Source organism: Podarcis cretensis (assembly GCF_951804945.1).
Source record: "Podarcis cretensis genome assembly, chromosome: 10".
Taxonomy (NCBI): domain Eukaryota; kingdom Metazoa; phylum Chordata; class Lepidosauria; order Squamata; family Lacertidae; genus Podarcis; species Podarcis cretensis.
The window spans coordinates 7,331,445-7,357,575 of NC_137179.1; the positions used below are offsets into that span (position 1 = coordinate 7,331,445).

The 26,131-nt window shown below is 43.6% G+C and overlaps 1 protein-coding gene across 1 annotated transcript in view; it reads left to right on the forward strand.

Moving 5' to 3' along the window:
• The window catches only part of CHCHD3 (coiled-coil-helix-coiled-coil-helix domain containing 3), a 215,245-nt gene that overhangs the window by 113,829 nt on the left and 75,285 nt on the right, over positions 1 to 26,131 (forward strand). Inside the window, exon 5 of the mRNA XM_079993093.1 lies at positions 17,239 to 17,322. Coding sequence (XP_079849219.1) covers positions 17,239 to 17,322 — 84 coding nt within the window. The remainder of the gene's footprint in view (positions 1 to 17,238; positions 17,323 to 26,131) is intronic.

Here is a 26,131-nt window from a genome sequence, read left to right on the forward strand (position 1 = left end):
CACTCTGCATGCGAGGCACTTTTAATACTCCTTCTTTAGTAATTTAAAAAAACTATATATAAAGCACTACCAAAGAATTGCTATTTAAAAGAGAATTGACTTTCTATGGTCCATCTGAGTACCCCCCCTTTTTAACCTAAACTTTGTTGTTCCTTGTGGCCATGAGTTCTTCAGGTTAACTGTGCATTTAATCTGTTTCAGATATTGTTGCTTTTCAATTTCACTGTTCACTGGTCACCCCCCTTTTCTTACTGTGGCAAACATAAAGCGAAGCATGGAAATGCCTGATCTGCTTTCTTGTCATCCTTACTCTAAACTAAAGAAAGTCTCCTTTTCTTTTTGCCTTTTTAATATGAGACTTGTGCTACAGGATTTTAGTATTTTTGCTGTCTCATTTTGAGCAGAGGGCAGGCATTGTTTACTTCTAGGAGTACAGTACTGGGACACTCTTAAGTTAAAGTGAAGCAGAGTAGCTGGCAGAAAAACACATGGGTATTCTTTCAGATTTGGTTTCAGAAATGCTAAACGCAAAGGAAAATCAGCAAAGAGTTGAAAAACCCACTCTAGTGCTCTTGTGGATAACCTCCATACGATTTTCTCTGCGCTGGCACGCAAACATCCTAGATATGTTTGCCATGATAATGATCTTTGTCACTTATGGAAAAAGCACTGATGAAATCAGCACAGCAGATATTCCCATTGTGATACAAAGGTCAAGGATAATGCCTCCCAAAGATGACTGTCTGCAGGGTTAGATTGCATTAAACAATTTGAACAATGATCTCCAGCACTCTAAAACATATAGTTTAAAATTTAAAATATATTTAATATTTATAGATCATCAGGCATATTCTTTTGCAGAACTGAGAGCACTCTTATTGGCATGAAACTTGGCAACACATGGCAATTCTCTCTGGATATGTGTGTGACTCAGGGTTTTTTTTAGACTTGGAGACGTATTAATATAGAGTTCACTTTGCAATGAACGCTGGACGCTGCCTCATTCGGAGTTGTCCCATTGGTCTGTCTAGCTCAGTATTGCCTACACTGGCTGGCGGTGGCACTCCAATATATTAGGCAGGGGTCTTTCCCAGCCCCACCTGAACTTGTGGCATTTGCATGTGACATGAGCTTTACTGCTGATCTGGGACTCTTCTCTTTGAAGCCCAGACTCCTTCCAGATTTGCAACTGGCAGATACACCCGCCAGCACATCAGAAGTTGGTTCTGCCATCAGTGTTGCCCAGCTGGGTCAGATGGGCGAGGTACAATAATAAACTGTATGAACATTTGTCTGTTCATTTATTGCTATAATTAAGACTCCAAAAACATTTTATGAAAAGTGAAATGCTTCTCGGGGCATTTTTTCATCTCCGCCAAGCTAAGCAGTTGGCTCCTTACCTCTCTCGTCCTGACCTAGCCACTGTGATCCATGTGATGGTCACCTCGAGACTGGATTATTGTAACTTGATCTACATGGGGCTGCCCTTGAGACTGACCCAGAAACTCCAGCGGGTGCAGAATGCCGCGGTGAGGCTCCTTATGGGGTCCTTGCCGTAGGATCACATATACCAGCTGCACTGGCTCCTGGTGGAGTACAGGATCAGGTTCAAGGTGCTGGTTTTAACCTTTAAAGCCCTATACAGCCTAGGACCCTCGTACCTACGGGACCGCCTCTCCTTGTATGTCCCACGGAGGACCTTACGGGCTTCAAACAAAAACATCTTGGAGGTCCCGGGCCACAGGGAGGTTAGGCTGGCCTCAACCAGAGCCAGGGCTTTTTCGGCCGTGGCCCCGATCTGGTGGAATACTCTGTCACAAGAGACTAGGGCCCTGCGGGACTTGACATCTTTCCACAGGGCCTGCAAGACAGAGCTGTTCCACCAGGCCTTTGGCCAAGGCACAGCCTGACCCCCTCCTTCTTCACAGAACTCTAGTTCAATGGTTGCCATCAATTTGATTTGAACTGATTTTATAATGAATTGATTTTAGAATGCTGTATTATTTTACTGTTTTTAGCCACTCTAAGCCTGGCTTCGGCTGGGGAGGGCGGGATATAAATAAATTATTATTATTATTATTATTATTATTATTATTATTATTGATTAAAGCATGGGCACCATCCAGTGAGAAATATACATAGTTGGAATCTGCTGCAAACTTTCAGAATCAAGTTTGACCCTGAAGATTATCAGTATATTTCACTTGGAATGCCCGTTGTTGTTCCAATGTCTTCTGCTCTATGGTTCATATCTTCAGCCTGAAGGTGGCTTCACCTGCTGCTTTAACTGCTGGTGATAACATCCGATTTGGGGAAAGCAGGTAGGTATTCATGTCATGTGGGAATGGCTGTACAAATGACTCTCTTGATTTACTTTCCAGGATTCTGCTTTCCTGAGCTTTATTTATTTATGTATTTATTTTGAAACAGTCAGAAGAAGAGGGGGTTTTTCACCCAGTGCTTTGAGGATAAAAATGAAGGAGTAGATTTAAAATACAGGAAGGTAGAATTTAAGAAGACCTTACTAACCTTGGGAGTAGTTTGAAATCCCACTCACTCCGTACCCACACAAATTCCACATCCACTAACACACACATACCACACTTGCCCTGCTCCTGCACACATTCCTTTTCTCTCTTTCTCTCCCGATTCTTATCAGTTACTGGGTACAGATACAGAAAGATCACACTGCAACACTGGTACTCCCACCAACCCCAATTTAAAAACCCAACAGCAGTGCATGTCATTCACTAAACGATGCTCATTTGTGTTAGGGTTGCGTTCTGAGGTTGAGCCGTCTTCCTCGTCATCAGCTCCATTTCTCAGCTCCCACCTGAACAGTGCTCAGTCTCCAGCCCCCTCTCCCAGCTACCCCACACTCTTTCCCTAGCACCAGCAGAAAGATTTGCTGCTGTGTTTCATGCTCTTGAAACTCTTCCTATATGCCACCAGTGGCTATCCTTTGGCTGAGAGGCCCTGTGCTGTTTCTTTCTTTTTTTTTTTTTAATACATTTTTATTAAGGTTTTAAAGATTAAATAACAATCAAAATAAAGAAAAAAGAAAAAACAATACACCATCACAAAAAAGAAAAAAAGGATAAAGGACAAATCAAACCTATACATCACTTGCTTACATTCACTTATTTCCTTGACCTCCTCACACCTCCCAATTTTGTATTCTAATTCAATTGTTATTTCAGCAAATCCTTCCAACCTTATTTTTATCTTAATAATTTGTCTTAATATACTATAATTTTACACTCTCTCTTTCACCAATTCATTTTTACTTAATCCTTTATGTCATTTCTGCTAAAACCACATAATTTTATTTTCCCAACATCTTTCTAGCAATCTTTAATTTTACAATATTTTTGAAAATAAACTTTAAATTTTTTCCAATCTTCTTCCACCGACTCTTCTCCTTGGTCCTGGATTCTGCCAGTCATCTCAGCCAGTTCTATGAATTCCATCACCTTCATCTGCCATTCTTCCCGGGTGGGTAGATCTTGTGTTTTCCAATACTTTGCAATGAGTATTCTTGCTGCTGTTGTGGCGTACATAAAAAAAGTTGTATCCTCCTTTCTCACCAATTGGCCGACCATGCCCAAGAGAAAAAGGCCTCTGGTTTCTTCTGGAACGTATATTTAAATACCTTTTTCATTTCATTATAGATCATCTCCCAGAAGGTCTTAATCTTTGGGCATGCCCTGTGCTGTTTCGCCAAATACTTGCTCCCTTAGCCAAGAAGCAAACCTCATTCTACCTGGCAAGGAGGGAGATGAAAGAGCCTTATTTGGGAATCCCAGGTGAATGTACTTCAGCCAAGATCCTTGTTAGAAGGGTAGCTAGGCAGTGGAAGATCATCACCTGAGACTTTGGAGAGATGCTGCTGCTGCTGCTGTTCTTGATAATAATAATGATAATAATTGATAATGATGATGATGATATAGCCTGCTTTTCCCCCTGACAGAGACTCAGTGGGGCTTACAATAGAACTGGCTAAAAACATTGGGGGTGGGGGAAGAGAATATTTTAAAAATTAATTAATAAAGGCAGCTTCATATGCAAATTTCAGAAAGGCTGTGTGTCACTGGACACATTCCGCTTCCTACCATTACACTGTAAGGGTATGTATTACTACTGTATTCCACCTGAGCAGCTCATTCCATATAAACTTTTTAAAAGAGCATATTACAAGCAATTAGGCGGTCCATTAGTAGTGACAAAGCCAGCAGAAACCCAAAGCTGAAGGGCACTGGAGGAATCAGGAATAAAACAGTGTTTTAGATTCGTTTCTTACCTCAGGGTGGTTCCCAAGCCACAGAGAGGGAGGGGTGAGGGTTGGCAATGCCTTGGAAATTATGGAAGCTTAAAAAATTCTGTTTTGAAGCTATATATATATATATATATATATATATATATATATATATAAGGTTTAGCAACTCCTTTTCCCAGGTAAAGTGTTTCGTGTCTTCCATTTCTTTTATGACTTACCATAAAAGTCAGAGTGTGTTGGTTTTGGGCCAGAGCTTATGGAAATCATTAGCGCCATTTTAGAAAGAGAGAGTGGTGTGCTTGAAACCAGAAGTCCTTGATTAAACTGGGACGTGCACACCTAAGGTCAGCATACAAGGGTGGACCTGGTTTGCATGTCATGGTAAGCTTGAGTACAGCTCAACATCGTGTGTACAAGCCAAGATGCCTCCTGAGATTGTTCACCCCACTCCCCACAGCCCCAGACCCTCCTCTGGTGCTACCATAAGGGGTTTGGAAGCCTTTGTATGCTAGGTCCAGCAGTAACCCAAGTAACGTGGTCCAGGTCCGGTCCAGAATCCAAGGGTTCTGCGAGGAGTCAGTGCAACAGGGCCAAGGATCACAGGCAGGTTCTGGCAAACAGCAATGTTGCTCCCACAACCTGGGGTGGGGTCCAGCAGCCTTTTATCTCTGTCGGGGTAACGGCTGGTCCTGATCCCCCGATGACTCACCTCCCTGTCTCGCCCGAATTTGAGCACTCCTCCTGTGAGTACTCAGGTCTCTCGTTCTCTCAGACCTCACTTTCTGCAGCTTGGGAGACATCGGTGGGTTACTAGACCCAGAGGCTGCCTCAGCCTCTCCTGACCCAACTGGTAGTGGAACAGCTGTAAGTGATGGCCCAGCTGGAGGCTACGAGGTAATCTGGAGCCAGGGCAGGCTCAGGCCCCTGACTCGGCCCAGCTGGTGTTTGTTGCAGGGGAACCTGTGCAGACAGGGGCTTTTCAGAATCAGGCCCCAGACTTGGTTCAGATGCCGCCTGAGGCAAAGAATCCGGTGCGGACTGAGACTCCTCTAGCTCTGAGTCCGAGCCCGAGTCCCAGGCCATCACACTTTGCTTTTTGATAAACCGAAGCTTGTTGCTCCGTTCAAACTAGGAACTCTGGTTAACGTTCATGGTTGCTGGTTTAAACAAGCGCGCTTCATGCCGTGTGAAGTTGGCTTGCGGAGCAGCAAGGAAAGGCCTAAGAAGAGAGATTAATCGAGTGTCAGACTGCAAGGCACATTGGGATGCAGTGGATGATAAACAGATGGCAGTGTTGCATGGGCAAAAACAGATGCACTCCTCGGAGCTCGTAGATTTAACAAATGGGAAGTGGAAGGCTGGCAGTCTTGCTACCCTGTGCTTTCCTTCAACTCCTCCCTCCCAGCCCGTCAGCCTGCCTTACAACCTCCATGCTCCTAAAATGAGATCATCATGTAAGATAACTTTATGGCATTTACTGGCCCTGTTGCTTTGAGAGACCTCACCAGCAGATTTCTGGGCAGAACTTTGGATTCCCTGCCCCGCACAAGCCCTGTGCTTAAACAACTGCTCTCTTTTAACATTAACCTTCCCTTAGAAGCTCTCTGTACTGCGCCTCAAGGCCCATAGACACTTTTTTTTACAACCTCCTGCTTTATTCAGTGCAAAAAGCCCTTGTTTCTTCACTTAACATTTCACCAGGCAGCCCTGTCAAGTCAGCCTTGATGGACAGATCTTTATTCCCTTCACAAACATGAGGCATGTCAGTTGTCGGCCGTTCAGGCAGAGAGATTGTTTCATCCTTCATCTGACCCATCCCTCTGTTTGTCTCTCCTCCTGGGATCGAGGAGGAAGTGGCTTAAGCAGCTTAGGTGGAACGGCTGCAACTCTTCCAGGTTGATAATGTGGCATGGTAAATATAGTGATGGATTTTTGTCAGATGAATGGCAATCAGTTCGATCTCAAAACCTCTTTTCTAAGAACCTGGTAAATATTTAACAATTATTACATACTTACATTTTAAGGGTGGCATTCAGCCAGGTTTTACTCAAGGGTAGCTCTGTTGAAATGAATCAACTTAACTTAGACATGTTCACTAATTTCAGTGAGTCTACTCTGAGTAAAAGTTGATTGAATATCACCCTAATTATATGTGTGTGTACGTGTGTGTGTGTGTACCCATTTATATGGATCAAAACTGGCCTGGAAGGAGTATATAAACTACGTACAACTTTCCACATTAATCTGTATCTCTTCATAGTCTCTGTGTTTTCCTATAATGAGGATTGATTAGTTTTATGGTATTTCAGCCCCATGAGAAAAAAGAGAATGTGTTGACCTCAGTGAGAGTGAATGGGGAAAACTGAAATGCTGCTTTGTCTGGGGTCCTGGGAATCTAAATTACCCTATGCTATCAGAATCAGAATCCATAGGACTTTCCTAACTCACTATCCGTCAGATATTTTGGACTAGAACTCACATCATCCCTAACTATTGACCCTGCTGGTTTAAGCTCATGAGAGCATAGTCCAGCAACCTCTGAAGGTTGGGGCAGCAGGTTGCGGATGGCTGCCATAGAAAGTAACATCGGTATGTTTAGGCGAGTCATTACAGAACTCCACTATATCCCTTTAATTTACAACTTTTCATGTGTAGTTGGCTTAATTCAAGCAGGGAGTTGGCATTCAGTTCTCTTCTTTTAAGTGCTGAGCCTTTTGCTGTCATCTTTCCCAGGTCTTGCTGTTCCCCACCCCTCCCTCCTTTGGACTTCTTCTGACTAAGACTTCTTCTTGCTAACATCTTGATCTCTCAGATACCTTCTTTGAGATGAAGTCATTGATCACCACTAGCGTACTATTGCACAGAGGGAATAAAGGATCAAGCTGCTGTCTGCAACTTGATGGCTCACATGCAGGAAAAGAGAGTAGTTTTCAATGTGGGATGTAATCCACTGGGAGCAGTCAAATACAACATTCCTTGTTTTCCTAGAGGGAACATGCAGGGGGATGCTTGGTCCAGCCAGTTGAAACTTCCTGTTCTTTCTGGGCTGGAGCATCCTTCCTTGCATGTGACTAGTGGGTGGGCGTGACCCTTCTAGACCTGGTAAAAGGCCAAGGCATGCTGCCACTCTTTCTCTTTTCCACCTTCCTTTTGTCCTGTGAACTGCTGGACTGCTTGCCTGCAGTCACTAGGTAAATCTCCCTTATGGGGTAAACCTCTTTGTATATGTTTGAAATTTTAAGCCTTAAGCCTGCCTTCAGGGATCACACTGTGCGCTGCCTAACACTGCTCTTGAAAAACCTACACTTGCTCCCAGTACGTTTCCAAATACAATTCAAAGTGTTGGTGCTGACCTTTAAAGCCCTAAACGGCCTCAGTCCTGTATACCTGAATGAGTGTCTCCACCTCCATCGTTCTGCCCGGACACTGAGGTCCAGTGCCGAGGGCCTTCTGGCAGTTCCCTCGCTGCAAGAAGCCAAGGTACAGAGAACCAGGCAGAGGGCCTTCTCGGTAGTGGCACCCGCCCTGTGGAACGCCCCCCCCCCACCAGATGCCAAAGAGAAAAATAACTACCAAACCTTTAGAAGACATCTGAAGGCAGCCCTGTTTAGGGAAGCTTTTAATATTTAATAGGTTATTGTATTTTAGTCTTCTGTTGGAAGCCACCCAGAGTGGCTGGGGAAGCCCAGCCAGATGTGCGGGGTATAAATAATACAGTGGTGCCCCGCAAGACGAATGCCTCGCAAGACGAAAAACTCGCTAGACGAAAGAGTTTTCCGTCTTTTGAGGTGCTTCGCAAATTTCCCTATGGGCTTGCTTCGCAAGATGAAACGTCTTGCAAGTTCTTGCGAGTTTTTTTCCTCCCCCCCCTTTTTCTAAGCCGCTAATAGCCGCTAAGCCGCTAAACCGCTAATAGCGCTAATCCGCTAATCCGCTAATAGCCATGCTTCGCAAGACGAAAAAACCGCAAGACGAAGAGACTCACGGAACGGATTAATTTCGTCTTGCGAGTTACCACTGTAAATAAATTATTATTATTACTATTATTATTACTACTACTACTACTGCTTGATCATGAGTAAACTTTCTTTTTGTTACTTATGAATAAGACTGTGGTGTCTTTATTCTTTTAGGAGCGATTCAAGGGGTCTTACCAGGAAAATATCAGATTGAATTGCGTATTGTCTTAAGAAACTCGCACCAGTTTGCAACTAGTTTTCTGCTGTGTAAAGGGGAATGGACTCTGCTAAGTAAAGGAACTTGCCAGCACAAGTTAGGAAGGGTATTAATAAACAATATATCCTCTCCTGCCTCCCTGAACATCCCCACATTCTACTTCCAGGGGAGGGAACCCCACATTCAATATAGTTCTAAGTGTGCACATTTCCTAGGGAAGCTGAAGATTAAGGAGATGCAGCCCAAGCATTGGCCCACAGAGTCAATGACCTGCAAACTCACCAGAATATTGCTTTTTAAAATTACGTTTTGATTGATTTTATTGATTTTATTATGTTTTATGTTGTAAGCCGCCTTGATATATTTCATGAAAGTGCGGATCAGAAGTATTCAAATGAATGAATGAATGTTTATTGCCACATGTGATTTGACATTGGCTTAGCCTGAGGTATTGGAGTGTTTAAGGCTACAGTTTCAGAGGTGGACTCCTACTTTAAAGTGTCCCTAAGCTCAGCATTATGTGTGTTTGAACCACTCTGCAAAAGAATCAGTGAACCATGTACAATTTCTCATTTACAACTAAAGTGCAACATTCAGCTAATTGAATACATGACCACTGTTAATTATTTTTGTTACGGCTAATTGATATTCACTGAGATCATGTTCTGTAGCCCCATAAATATAATATTACCTTGCCAAGTGTATATATCAGCAATGAATTCTCTGCCACTGGCATGTTTATGCTGTCCCCTGTATAAAAGTTGCCACGGCTTCCTTTTTTATATATTTAGATTATTATTTTTTGCTTGCTCTGCATTATTTGGAAAATACAAATGTCATTGGCCACTTGGTGGATACTGTTCCTGTGAATTATTTATGTACTTGGCAATTCTTGCAATTCCTCTTAGAGAACAGAAAAACCATACTTCTTGGTTGTCAGTGAATCGGTTTTGTTGCAGCAAGGAGTAATTTCTTTATGCCACTGACACTGTAACAGAGCTGTTATAGTGTAGCGTAGCAGCTAAAAGCCTGTGTTGAGAAACATAGAATCATAGCACTTTAGAGTTGGAAGAGACCCCAAGGGTCATCTAGTCCAACCCCTTGCAATGCAGCAATCTCAGCGAGATGATACATGACAGATGGCCATCCAACCAGGAAGTTATGGTGTGGGAGGTGGGGCAGGCTGGGTAAGCTTGTCCTTTGAAAGGCAGGTTTCTGTTCACTAACCCACAATAGTCCTGTCAGTTGGTCCAGATTACAGTGGCCCTAGAATTCCCAAATGCATAAAGCTAGTTGGGTGCACATTAATATTCAGCACCAATATTTTAGTGGGCACCTCAACATTTTGTTGTTCCTTCCAGTGGCACCTTAAAGACCAACTAAGTTAGTTCTTGGTATGAGCTTTCGTGTGCATGCACACGAAAGCTCATACCAAGAACTAACTTAGTTGGTCTTTAAGGTGCTACTGGAAGGATTTTTTTTATTTTGTTTTGACTATGGCAGACCAACACGGCTACCTATCTAACATTTTGTTGTTGTTGTTGTTTAGTCATTTAGTCGTGTCCGACTCTTCGTGACCCCTTGGACCAGAGCATGCCAGGCACTCCTGTCTTCCACTGCCTCACGCAGTTTGGTCAAACTCATGCTGGTAGCTTCGAGAACACTGTCCCACCATCTCGTCCTCTGTCGTCCCCTTGTCCTTGTGCCCTCAATATTTTCCAACATCAGGGTCTTTTCCAGGGAGTCTTCTCTTCTCATGAGGTGGCCAAAGTATTGGAGCCTCAGCTTCAGGATCTGTCCTTCCAGTGAGCATTCAGGGCTGATTTCCTTCAGAATGGATAGGTTTGATCTTCTTGCAGTCCATGGGACTCTCAAGAGTCTCCTCCAGCACCAGAATTCAAAAGCATCAGTTCTTCGGCAATCAGCCTTCTTTATGGTCCACCTCTCACTTCCATACATCACTACTGGGAGAACCATAGCTTGAACTATACGGACCTTTGTCGGCAAAGTGATGTCTCTGCTTTTTAAGATGCTGTCTAGGTTTGTCATTGCCCTCATCATTTTAGTATTCCATATTCTCCCCCCCCCCGAATATTCAGTGGCCGCATACCGTCATCTGAAGCAGCCTGTGTGTGGAACAAGAGAGGGCTTCACACATGCATTTTCACCACTGGATTACTGCAATATCCAGGGTTGACTTGCTTGTGTGAATGGGGCCACCCATTCACCACACCAGCATCTAATGTGACTCACATCCCCTTTCACTAATGCTTTTCAGGAGACCCAGTTTGCCGATTTCACAAAAGTGTTGAATGAGTGATCCACTGATGAAAAACATTTGGAAAAACCAGGCTTTGTCTAGACCTGGGTAAACCGTGGCTTACAAAATGCTATTTGTGTTTGTTCGCTTCCTATTTAAAGTTTAGAATCCCTTTAATTTTCTTTCTCTTTCTCCTCGTTCCACAGCAGCGAGTCTGTTAATTTGCTGCTTTTGTTTTCCTTCGGAGAGGTCCAGGCAATTGCTTTTAATTGATCTGTTGAAGTAGGTGAAGAGAAGTTATTTGTGATTAGGTAGCTTGAAGCCTCCCCTACTTGCTTACTATGCATAGGTGACCTTTTCTTCTTCTCCCTTTTTTTTAATACCCTTAAATTTCCTAGAACAGTAAATTGTTGGAAATTCAAATTGCCTTGTGACTTTTTTTCTTTCCGCTCTATTGACTTTTTAAACTCGCTCTCTGTAAAGGAGTGGAAAGAGACTGAGGCTTCATATGGATAGGAATTTCTTAGAACTAAAATCTGCGTGCTCCAAGGATCCCTATCTACCAGAGATAGTCCTAATGTTCTCATACTGGAGAGCCAGTGTGGTGTAGTGGTTAAGAGCGGTGGACTCGTAATCTGGTGAACTGGGTTCGCTTCCCCGCTCCTCCACATGCAGCTGCTGGGTGACCTTGGGCCAGTCACACTTCTCTGAAGTCTCTCAGCCCCACTCAGTGGCGTAGCGTGGGTTGTCAGCACCCGGGGCAAGGCTAGTAATTTGCGCCCCCTAACCCTGGACGCAGGTGGCGCTGTGGGTTAAAGCCTCAGCGCCTAGGGCTTGCCGATCGAAAGGTCGGCGGTTCGAATCCCTGCGGCGGGGTGCGCTCCCGCTGCTCGGTCCCAGCGCCTGCCAACCTAGCAGTTCGAAAGCACCTCCGGGTGCAAGTAGATAAATAGGGACCGCTTACCAGCGGGAAGGTAAACGGTGTTTCCGTGTGCGACTCTGGCTCGCCAGAGCAGCGATGTCACGCTGGCCACGTGACCCGGAAGTGTCTCCGGACAGCGCTGGCCCCTGGCCTCTTAAGTGAGATGGGTGCACAACCCCAGAGTCTGTCAAGACTGGCCCGTACGGGCAGGGGTACCTTTACCTTTACCTTTAACCCTGGATTTGCGCCCCCTAACCCTATCCCTAACCCTAACCCCCAGATGTTGCGCCCGGTGCGGCCGGCCCCCCCTGCACCCCCCACGCTACGCCACTGGCCCCACTCACCTCACAGAGTGTTTGTTGTGGGGGAGGAAGGGAAAGGAGATTGTTAGCCGCTTTGAGACACCTTAGGGTAGTGATAAAGTGGGATATCAAATCCAAACTCCTCCTCCTCCTCCTCCTCCTCCTCTTCTTCTTCTTCTTCTTCTTACTTGTCCATGGTAAACCACCATCCTTGTTGGTCTTAAAGTGGAAGTTATGGGCCGACTTGTGAAAAGGTTGCTCTTTTTCAGATTTCATTTGCCTCTCCCATATCTCTAGAAGATATATCTTAGTTGGCTATTTGATGCATCCTGACTGTTGTGCACATGCGTGCATGCCAATGTGTAGTGTTTAGTCTACCGTTTCACATACTGCATATTAGAAGACTACTGTGTATGTCTTGGCCAGGGCTGGGAAACATGTGGACCTCCTAATGTTGGAGGACTACAGCTCTATCATCTCTTACCTTTAGCCATGATGACTAAGGCTGATGGAAGTTGTAGTCCAACAGGTAAAGGTAAAGGACCCTTGGATGGTAAAGTCCAGTCAAATTCGACTGTGGGGTGCGGCGCTCATCTCCACTTTCAGGTCAAGGGAGTCGGCGTTTGTCTGCAGACAGCTTTCTGGGTTGTGCTGCCAGCAGCTTCTGGCACAACGGAGGACTGTGACGAGTGCCAGAGTGCATGGTAGTGGCATTTTCCTTCCCGCCACAGCGGTACCTATTTATCTACTTGCACTGGCGTGCTTTCGAACTGCTAGGTTGGCAGGAGCTGGGACAGAGCAATGGGAGCTCACCCCATGGCAGGGATTCGAACTGCCGACCTTCCAATTGGCAAGCCCAAGAGGCTGATTGGTTTAGACCATAGTACCACCCGTGTTCTGTAGTTGCAACAACTTCAGTAGGACTCCAGCTCTCGTTTATGTTGCACCAAAAGAATGTGCTTGTGGGACGGGTTGTGTGTGTTATTGGTTTATTTTGTTCTTGTTTTTCTTACGTATTTCATGCTTTTCTTTTGTATTTTTATGCTCTGAACCCTTCTGAGATGAAGGGTGGTATACAAATTTAAATAGCAACAACAACATTGATGGGGTTTATTTTTTTTTTTTAATTTCATATTTATTAAGATTTTTGAATACAAATGCATAAATAAAAATTACTTATATCATAACATAGTTTCGTCTCTTCTTTGGACTCCCTCACATCTCCCGCTCCCACTTACATCGTTGCAGAAGATTTTTTCCAAGCAAATTACCCACTTGTTTACAATATTTATCTCCGCTCATTTAGATAAAATCTAACAATTCTCCAAAAAAATTTATATTTTCCTTATTTCTCACTTATCATCAAAATCAAATCTAATTCAATGGTAGGCAGTTATTTATGATCTAGCATCCTTCTTAGCATTCAACCAAATTACAGTATTTCTGTAAATAAGTCTTAAATTTCCCCCAGTCCTCCTCAACCCTCTCTTCTCCCAGGTCTCGGATCCTGCCAGTCATCTCGGCCAGTTGCATATAGTCCATCAGCTGCATCTGCCACTCTTCCAGTGTGGGTAGATCTTGAGTTTTCCAATTCTTAGCGATGAGTATCCTTGCTGCCGTTGTTGCAACATTGATGGGGTTTAGATGCCAGGTTATTCATCCAAGGAATGCCTCTTGCTTGGTTGATGCAGTTATGTTGTTAGTATACGGTCTTTCTTTACATAAAATTGTATTCAAATAAAATATTGTTGCATTATATTGTTGTTTCTTGTTATGGGATCATGCAAAGAATGTATAGTGGGTTATAAATAAGTTAATAAATAATAATGATAATTAGGCAATAACCCCTCCCCCATTGTTTGTTTGGAAGACCCGGAATTCAGAGAGATATTCCCTCTCCTTTCTGAGACGTTAGACTTTCTACCTCTTTATCAGTGTTTTGTTCTTTTCTGAAGGCATCTTTTTCAACAGATGTTTGAGTCCACTGCCGCTTAGATCATTATACGTTCTTTCTATTCTTGTTTAGAAAGTCTTGCTCCAGTTTTGGTTTCCTATTTTAAGGTGTGCTACTTTGTGGTTTTACTGCATTTGAATTGCTTGGTCTGTTTTTGTTAGACACATTGATTGTCCCTCTTTGAAGATAAAATTGCTTGGTGAAGATTTTATTATAAATAAATTAAATACTGTTGATAGACCTATCCATTTTTTTCAAGCATGAAATTTTGGAGGGCATGAAAATCATTTTAAGAAGTAATTGTAAACAGAAACAAATGGAGAGAACTGATGGCTAAACTTTGATCCAATTTCATTTTGCCATACTGTTAATTTATCTTATGCTCCAACATCTTCAGATACTGGGACTATCTAGTTTGACCTTCTATATATTTGAAAAGTCAAGAAACTTGCCCATCTGTTTTTGTATCAAATTGATTAATGTTGTTTTGTTTCCAAAACAAAATGGAAAAAGTAATCTAGGTGTCCAGAACTGTGAGAGTTTCATAATTGTCTCTTGCACATTTGTTGGTTCTATTTATATTCTGTTTGTTTCATAAATTGATGGCTTTGTTTTCTGGATTTACATGCTTTCAGGAGATGGAAATTAAGGTAAGCAGTAAAGTCAGAGTTTCAGTAAGGAGTACAGAACATACACCATAAGTTGTGCATGGTAATAGGGTTTCTACTTCTTCAGGAATGATAGCTATGTGGACAAAGCAAGGTGAGAACAAACAGAAAACATTAAAAAGGGACAAGTTCTCTCCAAAGGAGTTATTTTGTTGATATACCTTCCACTTCGTACAGGAGTCCTCATTCTTCCTTTTTATAGGAAAGCCTCCTTTGCATGGAGTTGTTTCTTACTAGGAAATTAAAGTTGCAAATGGTTCAGGTTAAATTCTGCAAAATACATCAAAATCCCAGTGTGTGTCAGGCTCAGAAGGTCTTCACTATGGATACGAAACTGGCTCTTTGACTGGGACTATAGGGGGCAATAGGGAGAGAGGAGGGTGTCTTTCACCTCTTAACAGCATCCCAGACTTTCCTAAGGAGGGCTCTCTCAACACTGTGCAGATCAAATGAGTCTCTCAGACTGTTTTATGTGTTCAAATCAGGTACTCCATTAGGGTTTTGGTATGCTCCTTCCTGTATCTTTGACAGTAAGAGCTAACAAAGCAACCTTGAGGAGTAAAGCATCAATTTGCAAAGTTTCCTGCAGATTTTGCCAGGATTAATTAATTTTGACACAAGTGATTAGTTTTGATATGAGAACCGACTGGCTGAAACGGGCCCAGTGAAAGTTGCTTTATGAAAGTCACCAATAGGCCAAGGTTTTTGTTAATGGCAGGTTCATTATTGTCAGTTTGGGATGAAATTTCACAGAGTTGAAATATCCCACATCCTCCTGATCTCTTGATGATCATTACACTCTCAAGGACCGTTCTTCACAAGGCTCACTTTTTCTACGCAGCCTGCTCTGGTCAGGGAGGGATTAAAATGATCTCTTTGATCAGCAGCTGGGAAAATCATTTGTAAGCAAAAATATTATTTGAAGATGAAAGATGTATACTTTCGCTGAAAATGTGTGCGGATGTATCAGTGTCATCACAAACATTAAAGTTTCACAAAATTACTTGATAACGAGTGGTAATTTTCTTGGAGCTAGGTTGTGTTTAAAAGGGTAATGTTCTCACCAAACCTATAGCCCTTTGTGTAGTTGAAAGGATTTGAGTAATCTTGCCATCTTGGCTCGGATATCTATGGTAAAACCCTAATCTCTTTTGACTAATGTGACGTTTTGTTGCCTCTGCGAATGCTGAAAAATAATTGTAGAGGGTGCTGTTGAGATCAGTGTAGTAGAGATCATGTGATATAAGGAACCAACGTGTTTATATTAGATACAGTAAAACTGCTGGCTTCCTCAGCATAGTAAGTTCAAGCGGATGCGCTGCTGCAATGCCTATTCCTGCTAAAACATCTCCCTCTTTCTAGGCCACTGCCTCGGACAACCCAGAACGAACAAACAAACAAACAAATAATAGAATTACTTTCATGTAAGAATCACTTCTTATGAAGCATCTTGAAGCAATTTTGCAATACAAGAAACAAAAGCCTATAAAATAGTTGCCTGCATAAAAACAGTTAAAACAACCACATACAGTGGTACCTCGGGTTACATATGCTTCAGGTTACATACGTTTCAGGTTACAGACTCCGCTAATCCAGAAATAGTACCTCGGGTTAAGAACTTTGCTTCAGGATGAGAACAGAAATCGTGCTCCGGCGGTGTGGCGGCAGCAGGAGGCCCCATTAGCTAAAGTTATGCTTCAGGTTAACAACAGTTTCAGGTTAAGTACGGACCACCGGAAGGAATTAAGTACCGTACTTTTCGCTCTATAAGATGCGCCAGACCACAAGACGCACCTAGTTTTTGGAGGAAGAAAACAAGAAAAAAAATATTCTGAATCTCAGAAGCCAGAACAGCAAGAGGGATCGCTGCGCAGTGAAAGCAGTGATCCCTCTTGCTGTTCTGGCTTCTGGGATAGCTGTGCAGCCTGCATTCGCTCCATAAGACGCACACACATTTCCCCTTACTTTTTAGGAGGGAAAAAGTGAGTCCTATAGAGCAAAAAATACGGTACTTAACCCGAGGTACCACTGTATATGAAAACAATTTCGAATCCAGTGCAGATGCTAACTGGGATAAAAATCTCCACTTCGAATAGCTACAGTAACCAGAATATACCACCAACCCTGATAAGCCACTCATAATGCACAGTTAGTTACTAGGTTTCATTGAGGGGTGTCCCTGACAATTTAAAACAGTTTTACTTGAGTGGCTGCTGGATCTAATAATCTAATCAGACACTTTTGAAACATTTCACCTTGTGCTCCAAGCGTTCTTTTCAAAACACATATTCTAGGAATGTCACTGCAGGTTAGCTACCTCATCATTGATCTTCAAATTTCTTTTGATTCATGGTACCAATTTTTCACTAAACATTCACCCTGATGCTGTTTTCTTGGCACTGCCTTCTGACTCTTCCCAGCTCCGTTTGGATGAACTGTGGCACAGCTGTTGAGCAAACAGGGAAATACAATGGGCAAGCACTTAACTTCCTCAATACACTAATCATGATCTTATTAATATACTGCCTTGGCAAAAGTGTGCCTGCTGCAGGCTTCAGTCTGTATGCAAGAGTTAACGGGCACAATTTGCACTAGACTTTTGGCTTGCCAGTGTTCCTTTTTTTCTGATCCAGTTTTCTCTTTTGTGTATGTGTGTGTGTGTGTGTGTTGCTTTTTTTAGGCTAAGCAGCTGGAAGAGAAAGACAGAGAGCTGAAGAAGCATGATGCTTACTACAAAGAGCAGCTGGCTCGACTGGAAGAGAGGGTGAGAAAGTTTATTCTCTTTTAATGAAGGGGTTTGCTGCTAATTCCCGTTCTGCACTTGCTTTTTGGCTAACTTTTAAATAGGGTGTGGAGCTCAGGGAGGAGGGGTAAGAACTTTGTCATAAAGCTCTTTTCCCTCTTGGGGGGAAAATTGGCATTCTGTATGTTCCGGTGGCTTGTAAAACTGTTTCACACCGTGGATGGCTGTGTCTCATTATTGAGGTTAACCTGTTTCAGTGGCTGAACCAGAGCTTTTGGAAGGCAGTTCAATTTCTTAAGACTTTCAACTTTTCAGAAAATGCTGAAGCTTTGATTTTGACACATCCCTGGAGGAAAGCAGTTCCACAGTTGAAGCCTAGCCTGGCCAGGGTGTGTGGGGGTCATTTTGGCTTCTCAAGCCCAGAGGTTCCCCATTCCTGGTCTAGCCACTAAGGTCATCTCCATGTGGTCAGAGAGCAGTCCAAACTTCTGTGTTCTCATGTTGTTTATTTGTGCTGATGACTTACATAATATTTGCTATACTTTGGCTTTTTGGCTTTAAAATACAGTGGTACCTCAAGTTACATACGCTTCGGGTTACAGACTCCGCTAACCCAGAAATAGTACCTCGGGTTAAGAACTTTGCTTCAAGATGAGAACAGAAATTGTGCTCTGGTGGCGCGGCAGCAGCAGGAGGCCCCATTAGCTAAAGTGGTGCTTCAGGTTAAGAACAGTTTCAGGTTAAGAGCGGACCTCCGGAACGAATTAAGTACTTAACCCGAGGTACCACTATATGCATGAAGTGGCTGTTACAGTGAAACAGATGCCCTTCCCTTTTTCCCTGCCAAAGTTGGTAATAGGGGAAAATAACATAAGGCCTTTGTTAGGATTCTTCCTCTGGTTCAGTGTCAAAACAAAACTTGAAAAAGGGAGGCAGTTGAGGAAGAAGGGGAAAGAAAAAGTAATATATTGGGAGCATGGTAGATTTTCCGTATTCTTGCAATACGTTACAGGGATGTTAACACACGTTCCATCCCGTTTCAGACTAATCAGGTGAGATCGTGTTCGGTGCAAAAGATTGTAGGTTGCAGCAAGTTGTACTGGGACAAAGAAGCAATGGCTCTTCTTTCTTTATTAATAAAAAAAGTTTGGCAAGTTTGTTTTTATGGACTGTATGTCAGTTGCTGTGTACTGAGTCAAACCATTGGTATGTCTAGTTCAATACTTCAGCAGTGGATTTCCGATGTTTTAAAGGTAAAGGTAAAGGTACCCCTGCCCGTACGGGCCAGTCTTGACAGACTCTGGGGTTGTGTGCCCATCTCACTTAAGAGGCCAGGGGCCAGCGCTGTCCGGAGACACTTCCGGGTCACGTGGCCAGCGTGACATCGCTGCTCTGGCGAGCCAGAGCCGCACACGGAAACGCCGTTTACCTTCCCGCTGGTAAGCGGTCCCTATTTATCTACTTGCACCCGGAGGTGCTTTCGAACTGCTAGGTTGGCAGGCGCTGGGACCGAGCAGCGGGAGCGCACCCCGCCGCAGGGATTCGAACCGCCGACCTTTCGATCGGCAAGCCCTAGGCGCTGAGGCTTTAACCCACAGCGCCACCTGCATCCCAACAGGTTGCAGCAAGTTGTACTGGGACAAAGAAGCAATGGCTCTTCTTTCTTTATTAATAAAAAAAGTTTGGCAAGTTTGTTTTTATGGACTGTATGTCAGTTGCTGTGTACTGAGTCAAACCATTGGTATGTCTAGTTCAATACTTCAGCAGTGGATTTCCGATGTTTTACATAGAGGTTATTTTTTATATCTGCTGATGGAGATCCTTTTAACTGGGGATGCCAGTTACTGAACTTGGGTCTTACATTATGCAAAATGAGTGCTTTGCTACTGTGATGTGGCTTCTCCCCAGCACTGTTATTTATTTATTTAAAAAATATTAATTTAATTAAATTTATACTGTACCTGTTCTCCCAAAGGAGTCCAGGGTGGCAGTGAAATTGTACTGACCAGTTTGTAATCAAATATGTAAAGGTAAAGATACCCCTGTCTGTTAGGTCCAGTCGTGGACGACTCTGGGGTTGCGCGCTTATCTCGCTCTATAGGCCAAGGGAGCTGGCATTTGTCCACAGACAGCTTCCGGGTCATGTGGCCATCATGACTAAGCTGCTTCTGGCAAACCAGAGCAGTGCACAGAAATGCCGTTTACCTTCCTGCTGGAGTGGTACCCATTTATCTACTTGCACTTGATGTGCTTTCAAACTGCTAGGTTGGCAGGAGCAGGGACTGAGCAGCGGGAGCTCACCCCGTCATGGGGATTTGAACCGCCGACCTTTTGATCGGCAAGCCCTAGGCTCTGTGGTTTAGACCACAGCTCCACCTGCACCCCCCAATTAAATATATACCATCTCTGACTACAGAGCTTTTGTTTTACTTTTTGGTGGCTGTTGATAGGTGTATGAATATGAATATGTCTATAATCCTCTAAGAAGGCTAAAGCAGGAAGAATATGTGAATTGATAAAGAGTCGATTGTGCAATGACGAGAGCAAATCCCCGGTACTAGTGAGCAGAATCTGTGGGTTTAAGGAAGGCTTGAGCTAGTGTACCTCTCAAAACCAAAAGAGAGAAAGCAAGCAATCACTGACCGTCTTGGCAAAGAATGCTCATTAATTCCTAGACCAATTCTCAGATAAAGTACCTTGGTTCCTGTTAAGGTGGCATTTGAGCATATTGCATTTCTGAGTGTCAGAGCTCCTCCATATAATTAACTGGTCATTTTTATTAGGTTTTTTTTTTCTTTTTCAATTAGCAATTTCATATTCATGTTTCCCTCTGCAGCAGAAACACCACCGCAGTCATTGATAATAAAGGGAGATGACAACAGAGCAGATTAGTGTCAGCCCCCGTGTGTTCCTTCTAGAGCTGAGTTATTATACATATTCACTTTCAGATGACGCCTGTCACTTTGAAAATATTTCAGAGGCTGGAGTGAAGATGCGCCAACCTTTTGGTGAGGATTAATACAGGACAAAGTGACACGGCATCCATGACAGCTGGGATGCTGAAACATAAACAATTCTGTTCCCCGGGGGCAATAGCCATCCATAAATTTCATTTATGTGCAAAAAAAGAAAAAGGCATTGATACTTAAAAAGAAAAAAAAGGAAAAGGAAGTAAGTGATTCTCCAAACAGCTGACAGTATTTGTAGGTCAGCAATGGCACACAGGTTGTGAGTTACTGCCTGCTTCACGGCGGCTAAGCAAGATGGAATAGTTTAACAAAGGAGTTAAAGAATAACCTTCCTATGCAGTATATCTGCTCAGGCTATAAACTCGTTATTTAAGAGTTCCCCACATTAGATTTCAAGAGAGAGATTCATTCATCTGTACTAAAGGGACATTTTCCTCTTCAGACCCTGGGAAAATATGAGCCAATTCTCCGGATTCACATTGATATCAGAGGAGCCCTCTTGAGCTTTCAGCAGGAGACACAATAGAAGAGGATGTGAGGGTATAGGCTTGGTTCTCTCCCCCCTTTTCCACCCCCTGCCTTAATTTTGAATGAAAACGTCCTAGCTGACACTCCTAGCCGAAAACCCACTAGCTGCATCTAATGCACTCGGAGCCCATAGTGGGCTAATTGCCATTCTTGTATGGGAAATGGCAAATCAATGGGAAAATAGATTGAAATAATGAAGCCGCTTAGAAGGGAAACGCTCACTTTTCCTCCAGCAGGAGACATCAGCAAAACGCCCTGAGATACTCCATCATTATACTGCGTCATTACTTCATTTCCAAAGTGCAGATGTTAAAAATTGAAGAGAATCCACAATCTATCATTACCAGACTCCCCCAGCCCCAGCTTGGCATGTTTCAAAATTGTGCAGGAGTAGTTGAGACAAAACACATCATCTTGTTTCAAATGCGCATGCCAGGACGCGCATAATTACAGCCAGTGTCGCTCAGCACATTATCTGCTGGATTTAGACCTGGGAGACCTGGGTTTTTAATCAGACCTGCAATTTGCCATTCAACCGGTTGCTAGTCGTGACTAGCGATTGCTGCGATTGCTCCCTTGGTGACTAGAACTGCCATACCTAGAAATGCAAAAGGCTGCCTGCTGTGTCATGATCCTGAGAGTGTCAGACTCCAAACCAAAATATGGATATAATGAAGACCCTCAACATACAGTGCAAACACTCATCATGAGGGTAAGCATCCCAAAATCAGCCTTAATTTCATATGGAAAAGGCATAATGCGCTGAGCAGTTTATGTGTGCAACTTCCTAGAGCAAAATGCATGTATTCTTAGCCCATAGAGGATGAAAGGTGAAGTCATTAAATGTAAGGATGCAGTTGTGTTAGCAGTCTTCTACCCTCAAATCCATTGGGGTGAGGGCAGCTGCTCTCTGAACCAGTTGCAGCCTTTGTGCCTGAAAAAGAGGGCACAACATTCACTTGAACTTGTGCCTGACCCTAACTGAGAATAATAGAAACTCTTGCAGCTCTTAGACTTTAATCCATAAATCCTGTGATGGGAGATAGATAACATAAAGGCACTATTCCCTTAAAACTGAGGAAACACCTACCAAATAGTGACAGTGTGATGATGGAAGAGTTGGTGTAGAGATGATGATGATGATGATGATTTATTTATACCCCGCCCATCTGGCTGGGTTTCCCCAGCTACTCTGGGCGGCTTCCAGCCGAATATTAAAAAGAATACAGCACCAGAGATTAAAAACTTCCCCAAAAGTAAAATAGTTGTTTATTTCCTTGACATCTGATGGGAGGGTGTTCCACAGGGCAGGCGCCACTACTGAGAAGGCCCTCTGCCTGGTTCCCTGTAACCTCACTTCGCGCAGTGAGGGAACCGCCAGAAGGCCCTCGGAGCTGGACCTCAGTGTCCGGGCTGAATGATGTGGGTGGAGACGCTCCTTTAGGTATACTGGGCTGAGGCCGTTTAGGGCTTTAAAGGTCAGCACCAACACCTTGAATTGTGCTTGGAAACATACTGGGAGCCAATGAAGATCTTTCAGGACCGGTGTTATATGGTCTCGGCAGCCACTCCCAGTCACCAGTCTAGCTGGATTAATTGCAGTTTCTGAGTCACCTTCAAAGATACCCCATGTAGAGTGCATTGCAGTTGTCCAAGCGGGAGATAACGAAATAACTCTAGTATCATAAGAGTGGAAAGGGTTCTGACGGTCATCCAGTCCGACCCCCCTGCAATGCAGGAATCTAATTCTATGACAGATGGCCATCCAACCTCTGCTTAAAAACCTTCAAGGAAGGAGAGTCCACCACCTTCTGATGGAGTCCGTTCCACTGTCAAACAGCTCTTGTCATCAGAAAGTTCTTCCTGATGTTGAGTCGGAATCTCCTTTCTTGTAACTTGAATCCATTGGTTTGGAGCAGGAGAAAACAAGCTTGCTCCATCAAATTCAAAATTCAAAATTTGAATTTAAAAAAAGCTTGCTCCATCCTCCATGTGACAGCCCTTTAGATATTTGAAGATGGCTCTCATATCTCCTCTCAGTCTCCTCAAGGGTAGTTGAGAGATGAGTGAGTGGCGGCCCCAGTGTTCCTTAGCAGTGGGCTTTACCCATCCAACTCCTATCCCAGAAATCTGTTGTTGTTGTTGTTGTTGTTGTTGTTTTTAAAGGAAGATACCACCCACTGCCATTGTAAACCACCTCTCTATTTCAGAATTTGCCTAAAATCTCCCCTCCAAAATTAGATAAGTCCCCAAATATGGTAGAGGATATCACCCATGGATGTAGGCATGGAAATAGGTCTGAGATTGGTCTAATGAGTGCATATGCCATTTAGGGCTGGTCGACGAGAGTAATGCAATATTATTCCCCAATGCATTTTGGGAGGAAGGCTGGGTGTTCACCCAGTCAAAAGGTTGCAGGTTCCCCAAGCAGCTTCCAAATGCTATTCTCCACAAAGCGGTTTGGGAGTGGAATGTGATAGTGTTCTGATATCACACCTGTATTAGTGTGACCCGAAGAGTAGTCCAGCAAAGCTCCAGCGTCCTCTCTCGTTTCCATTGTCATCCTTTCCAGAGCTGAAGGTGAAGAAAACTCCTTGCCCGCACAGTTCAGGGTAAAGAGTTTTATCAACTCGAAGGCACAAGACAATTCAGACACACTCTGTAACTAAAGTTAAGAGATGCTGATGCATCAAATACTGTACTACTAAATGCAGTAACCTGGTCTTAGAGGTTAAACCGAAAAGGTTCAAATATACAGAGAGGTCCAAGTTTGAAGAAAGAAGAAGAAGAGTTTGGATTTGATACCCCGCTTTGTCACTACCCGAAGGAGTCTCAGAAATTCGCCTTTCCCTTCCTCCCCCACAACAAACACTCTGTGAGGTGAGTGGGGCTGAGAGACTTGAGAGAAGTGTAACTAGCCCAAGGTCACCCAGCAGCTGCATGTGGAGGAGCGGGGAAGCGAACCTGGTTCATCAGATTACGAGTCCACCGCTCTTAACCACTACACCACACTGGCTCTCCACCAGTCACTGCCAACACAGTCACAGTCACTTCCAATACAGACCTGACTGCAGAATGCAGGGTTGGAGCCTGTGGCCTTCAGCTCTTTCGAAAGGCCGACCACAGCTGGTGTCCTGACCTTGAGCAAAAATCACATGCAGGATAAGGGCCACTTGAGGCACAGACTAAGCAGTTAGTGCAGTTTCGCACATATCCCCAAATTACAGCAGCAGGATGTGGATAGACAGACCTGTGAAGTTCTACTCAGAGTAAACCCATTGAAATTAATGGATCTAAATTAGCCATTAATGTCAGTGAGTCTGTTCTGACTAGCACTGAATACAACTCAGTGTTAGGGAAGCTTGCCAACTTCATTTTTTTTTTAGCTTTTTTTTTTGCAAAATACAAGTAATTTAAGCATACTAAGTTATATCATTCTTTAGGGCAGCGGTTCCCAAACTGTGATCTGTGGAGCGTTGGTGTTGCCCCAAAGGATCTCAAGGGCTCCGCGAAGAGATTGGAAAGAAAAAGTTGGTTAGAGACTGGTGCTGATAACATCAAGGTTGCAGGTTTGATCCCCGTATGGGACAGCTGCAAATTTGTGCATTGCAGGGGGTTGCAATGAGGTCCCTTCAAACTCCTGAGGGTCCCTTCTAACTCTACAATCCTATGATTCTGTGAAATATGTACCGTTAGCATAAGGGCGACAATAGTGCTCCATGATGAATTTCTCTCCTGGAAAGTGCTCTGCTACTCAAAAAGCTTGGGAGCCACTGCTCTAGGGCATCAGAAAATATTCCGATGCATACTGAAAAATTCCCAGTTCAAAATTTTATGGGAAATCAGGGTGGTTATGATATATGTGGAAGAAAATCTAGTTTACTCCCGCACAACAGTTGGCTGAGCGTTTGACTGGCCTGAGTGCTTCATGGAGGTTTTTCTCCAGTGCAAGTCGAACTCTTGCTTCCATTTGCTCTTTAAGCTCCTCTGTTATAGAACAGAAGTGATCCACATAGCTGCAGCTTCAGAAATACTAGCAATCTTTAATAAAATCTTATGGAAAAAGGAAAGTACCAGCACTGAGACTGACCCCTGCTCTTGTGACAAATTCTCTATATGTTCGTAATACTGCATATGCTACAGTGTAAAGTGCGGCTTTTTAAAGGAAGGACAATGATAGAACACCTGGCATTTATATAATGCTGTGTAGTGTTTAAAAGCACTTTGCATATATTTCCTGGTTGCAATCTCCTTACAGCTACTCTGCACTGTAGGTCCTGGCTGTTCTTTCCATATTTCTTTCCTTAAAGACGAAGAATACATTTATTATGGCGTACATTTTCCAGGATCAGAGCCCATGTCAGCAAATGCATCGCATGTAAGCCTGAAATGGCAGGCCCAAAAGACACATGAATGTATAGAGGGTAGGGGGTGTCGGCAGCGAGTTCAGAGGGAAATGAAGTGCAAAAGCACAGGTAGTGATAATTACACGCACACACAGAGAGAAATAGAGGCTTGCCTGAGGCCACCTAGTGATTTTTGTAGCTGAGGGAAGACATGAATTTATTTGCAGCTTTGACAAGGATATAGGCAACATTGGGCAAAAGATTTCAGCATTGCGGGGTGTGGGGGTGTGGAATTGATGACCCTGATGTAGTGTCCAACTCAGGATTCTATGAGCTATGCAGAATCTGTATGCTAATTCACAACTTGCACATCTCCAAATTCAACCATCAATTGATTTGATACTAGATTTGGCTGCATTTGGACAGTTACATTTCAGAAAAGCCATGGTTTTCCCAGTAGTGATGTATGGAAGTGAGAGCTGGACCATAAAGAAGGCTGATTGCCAAAGAACTGATGCTTTTGAATTCTGGTGCTGGAGGAGACTCTTGAGAGTCCCATGGACTGCAAGAAGATCAAACCTCTCCATTCCGAAGGAAATCAGCCCTGAGTGCTCACTGGAAGGACAGATCCTGAAGCTGAGGCTCCAAGACTTTGGCCACCTCATGAGAAGAGAAGACTCCCTGGAAAAAACCCTGATGCTGGGAAAGATGGAGGGCACAAGGAGAAGGGGACGACAGAGGATGAGATGGGTGGACAGTGTTCTCGACGCTACCAGCATGAGTTTGACCAAACTGCGGGAGGCAGTGGAAGACAGGAGGGCCTGGCGTGCTCTGGTCCAGGGGGTCACAAAGAGTCGGACACAACTAAACGACTAAACAACAACATTTTGCACAGGCGAATGGGATCTGTCTTCACGAATCATGCTTGGGTTCAAATTCCTGAAAATGCAGACATGAGTTACAATCCTCTCTTTTTTTATATAACTT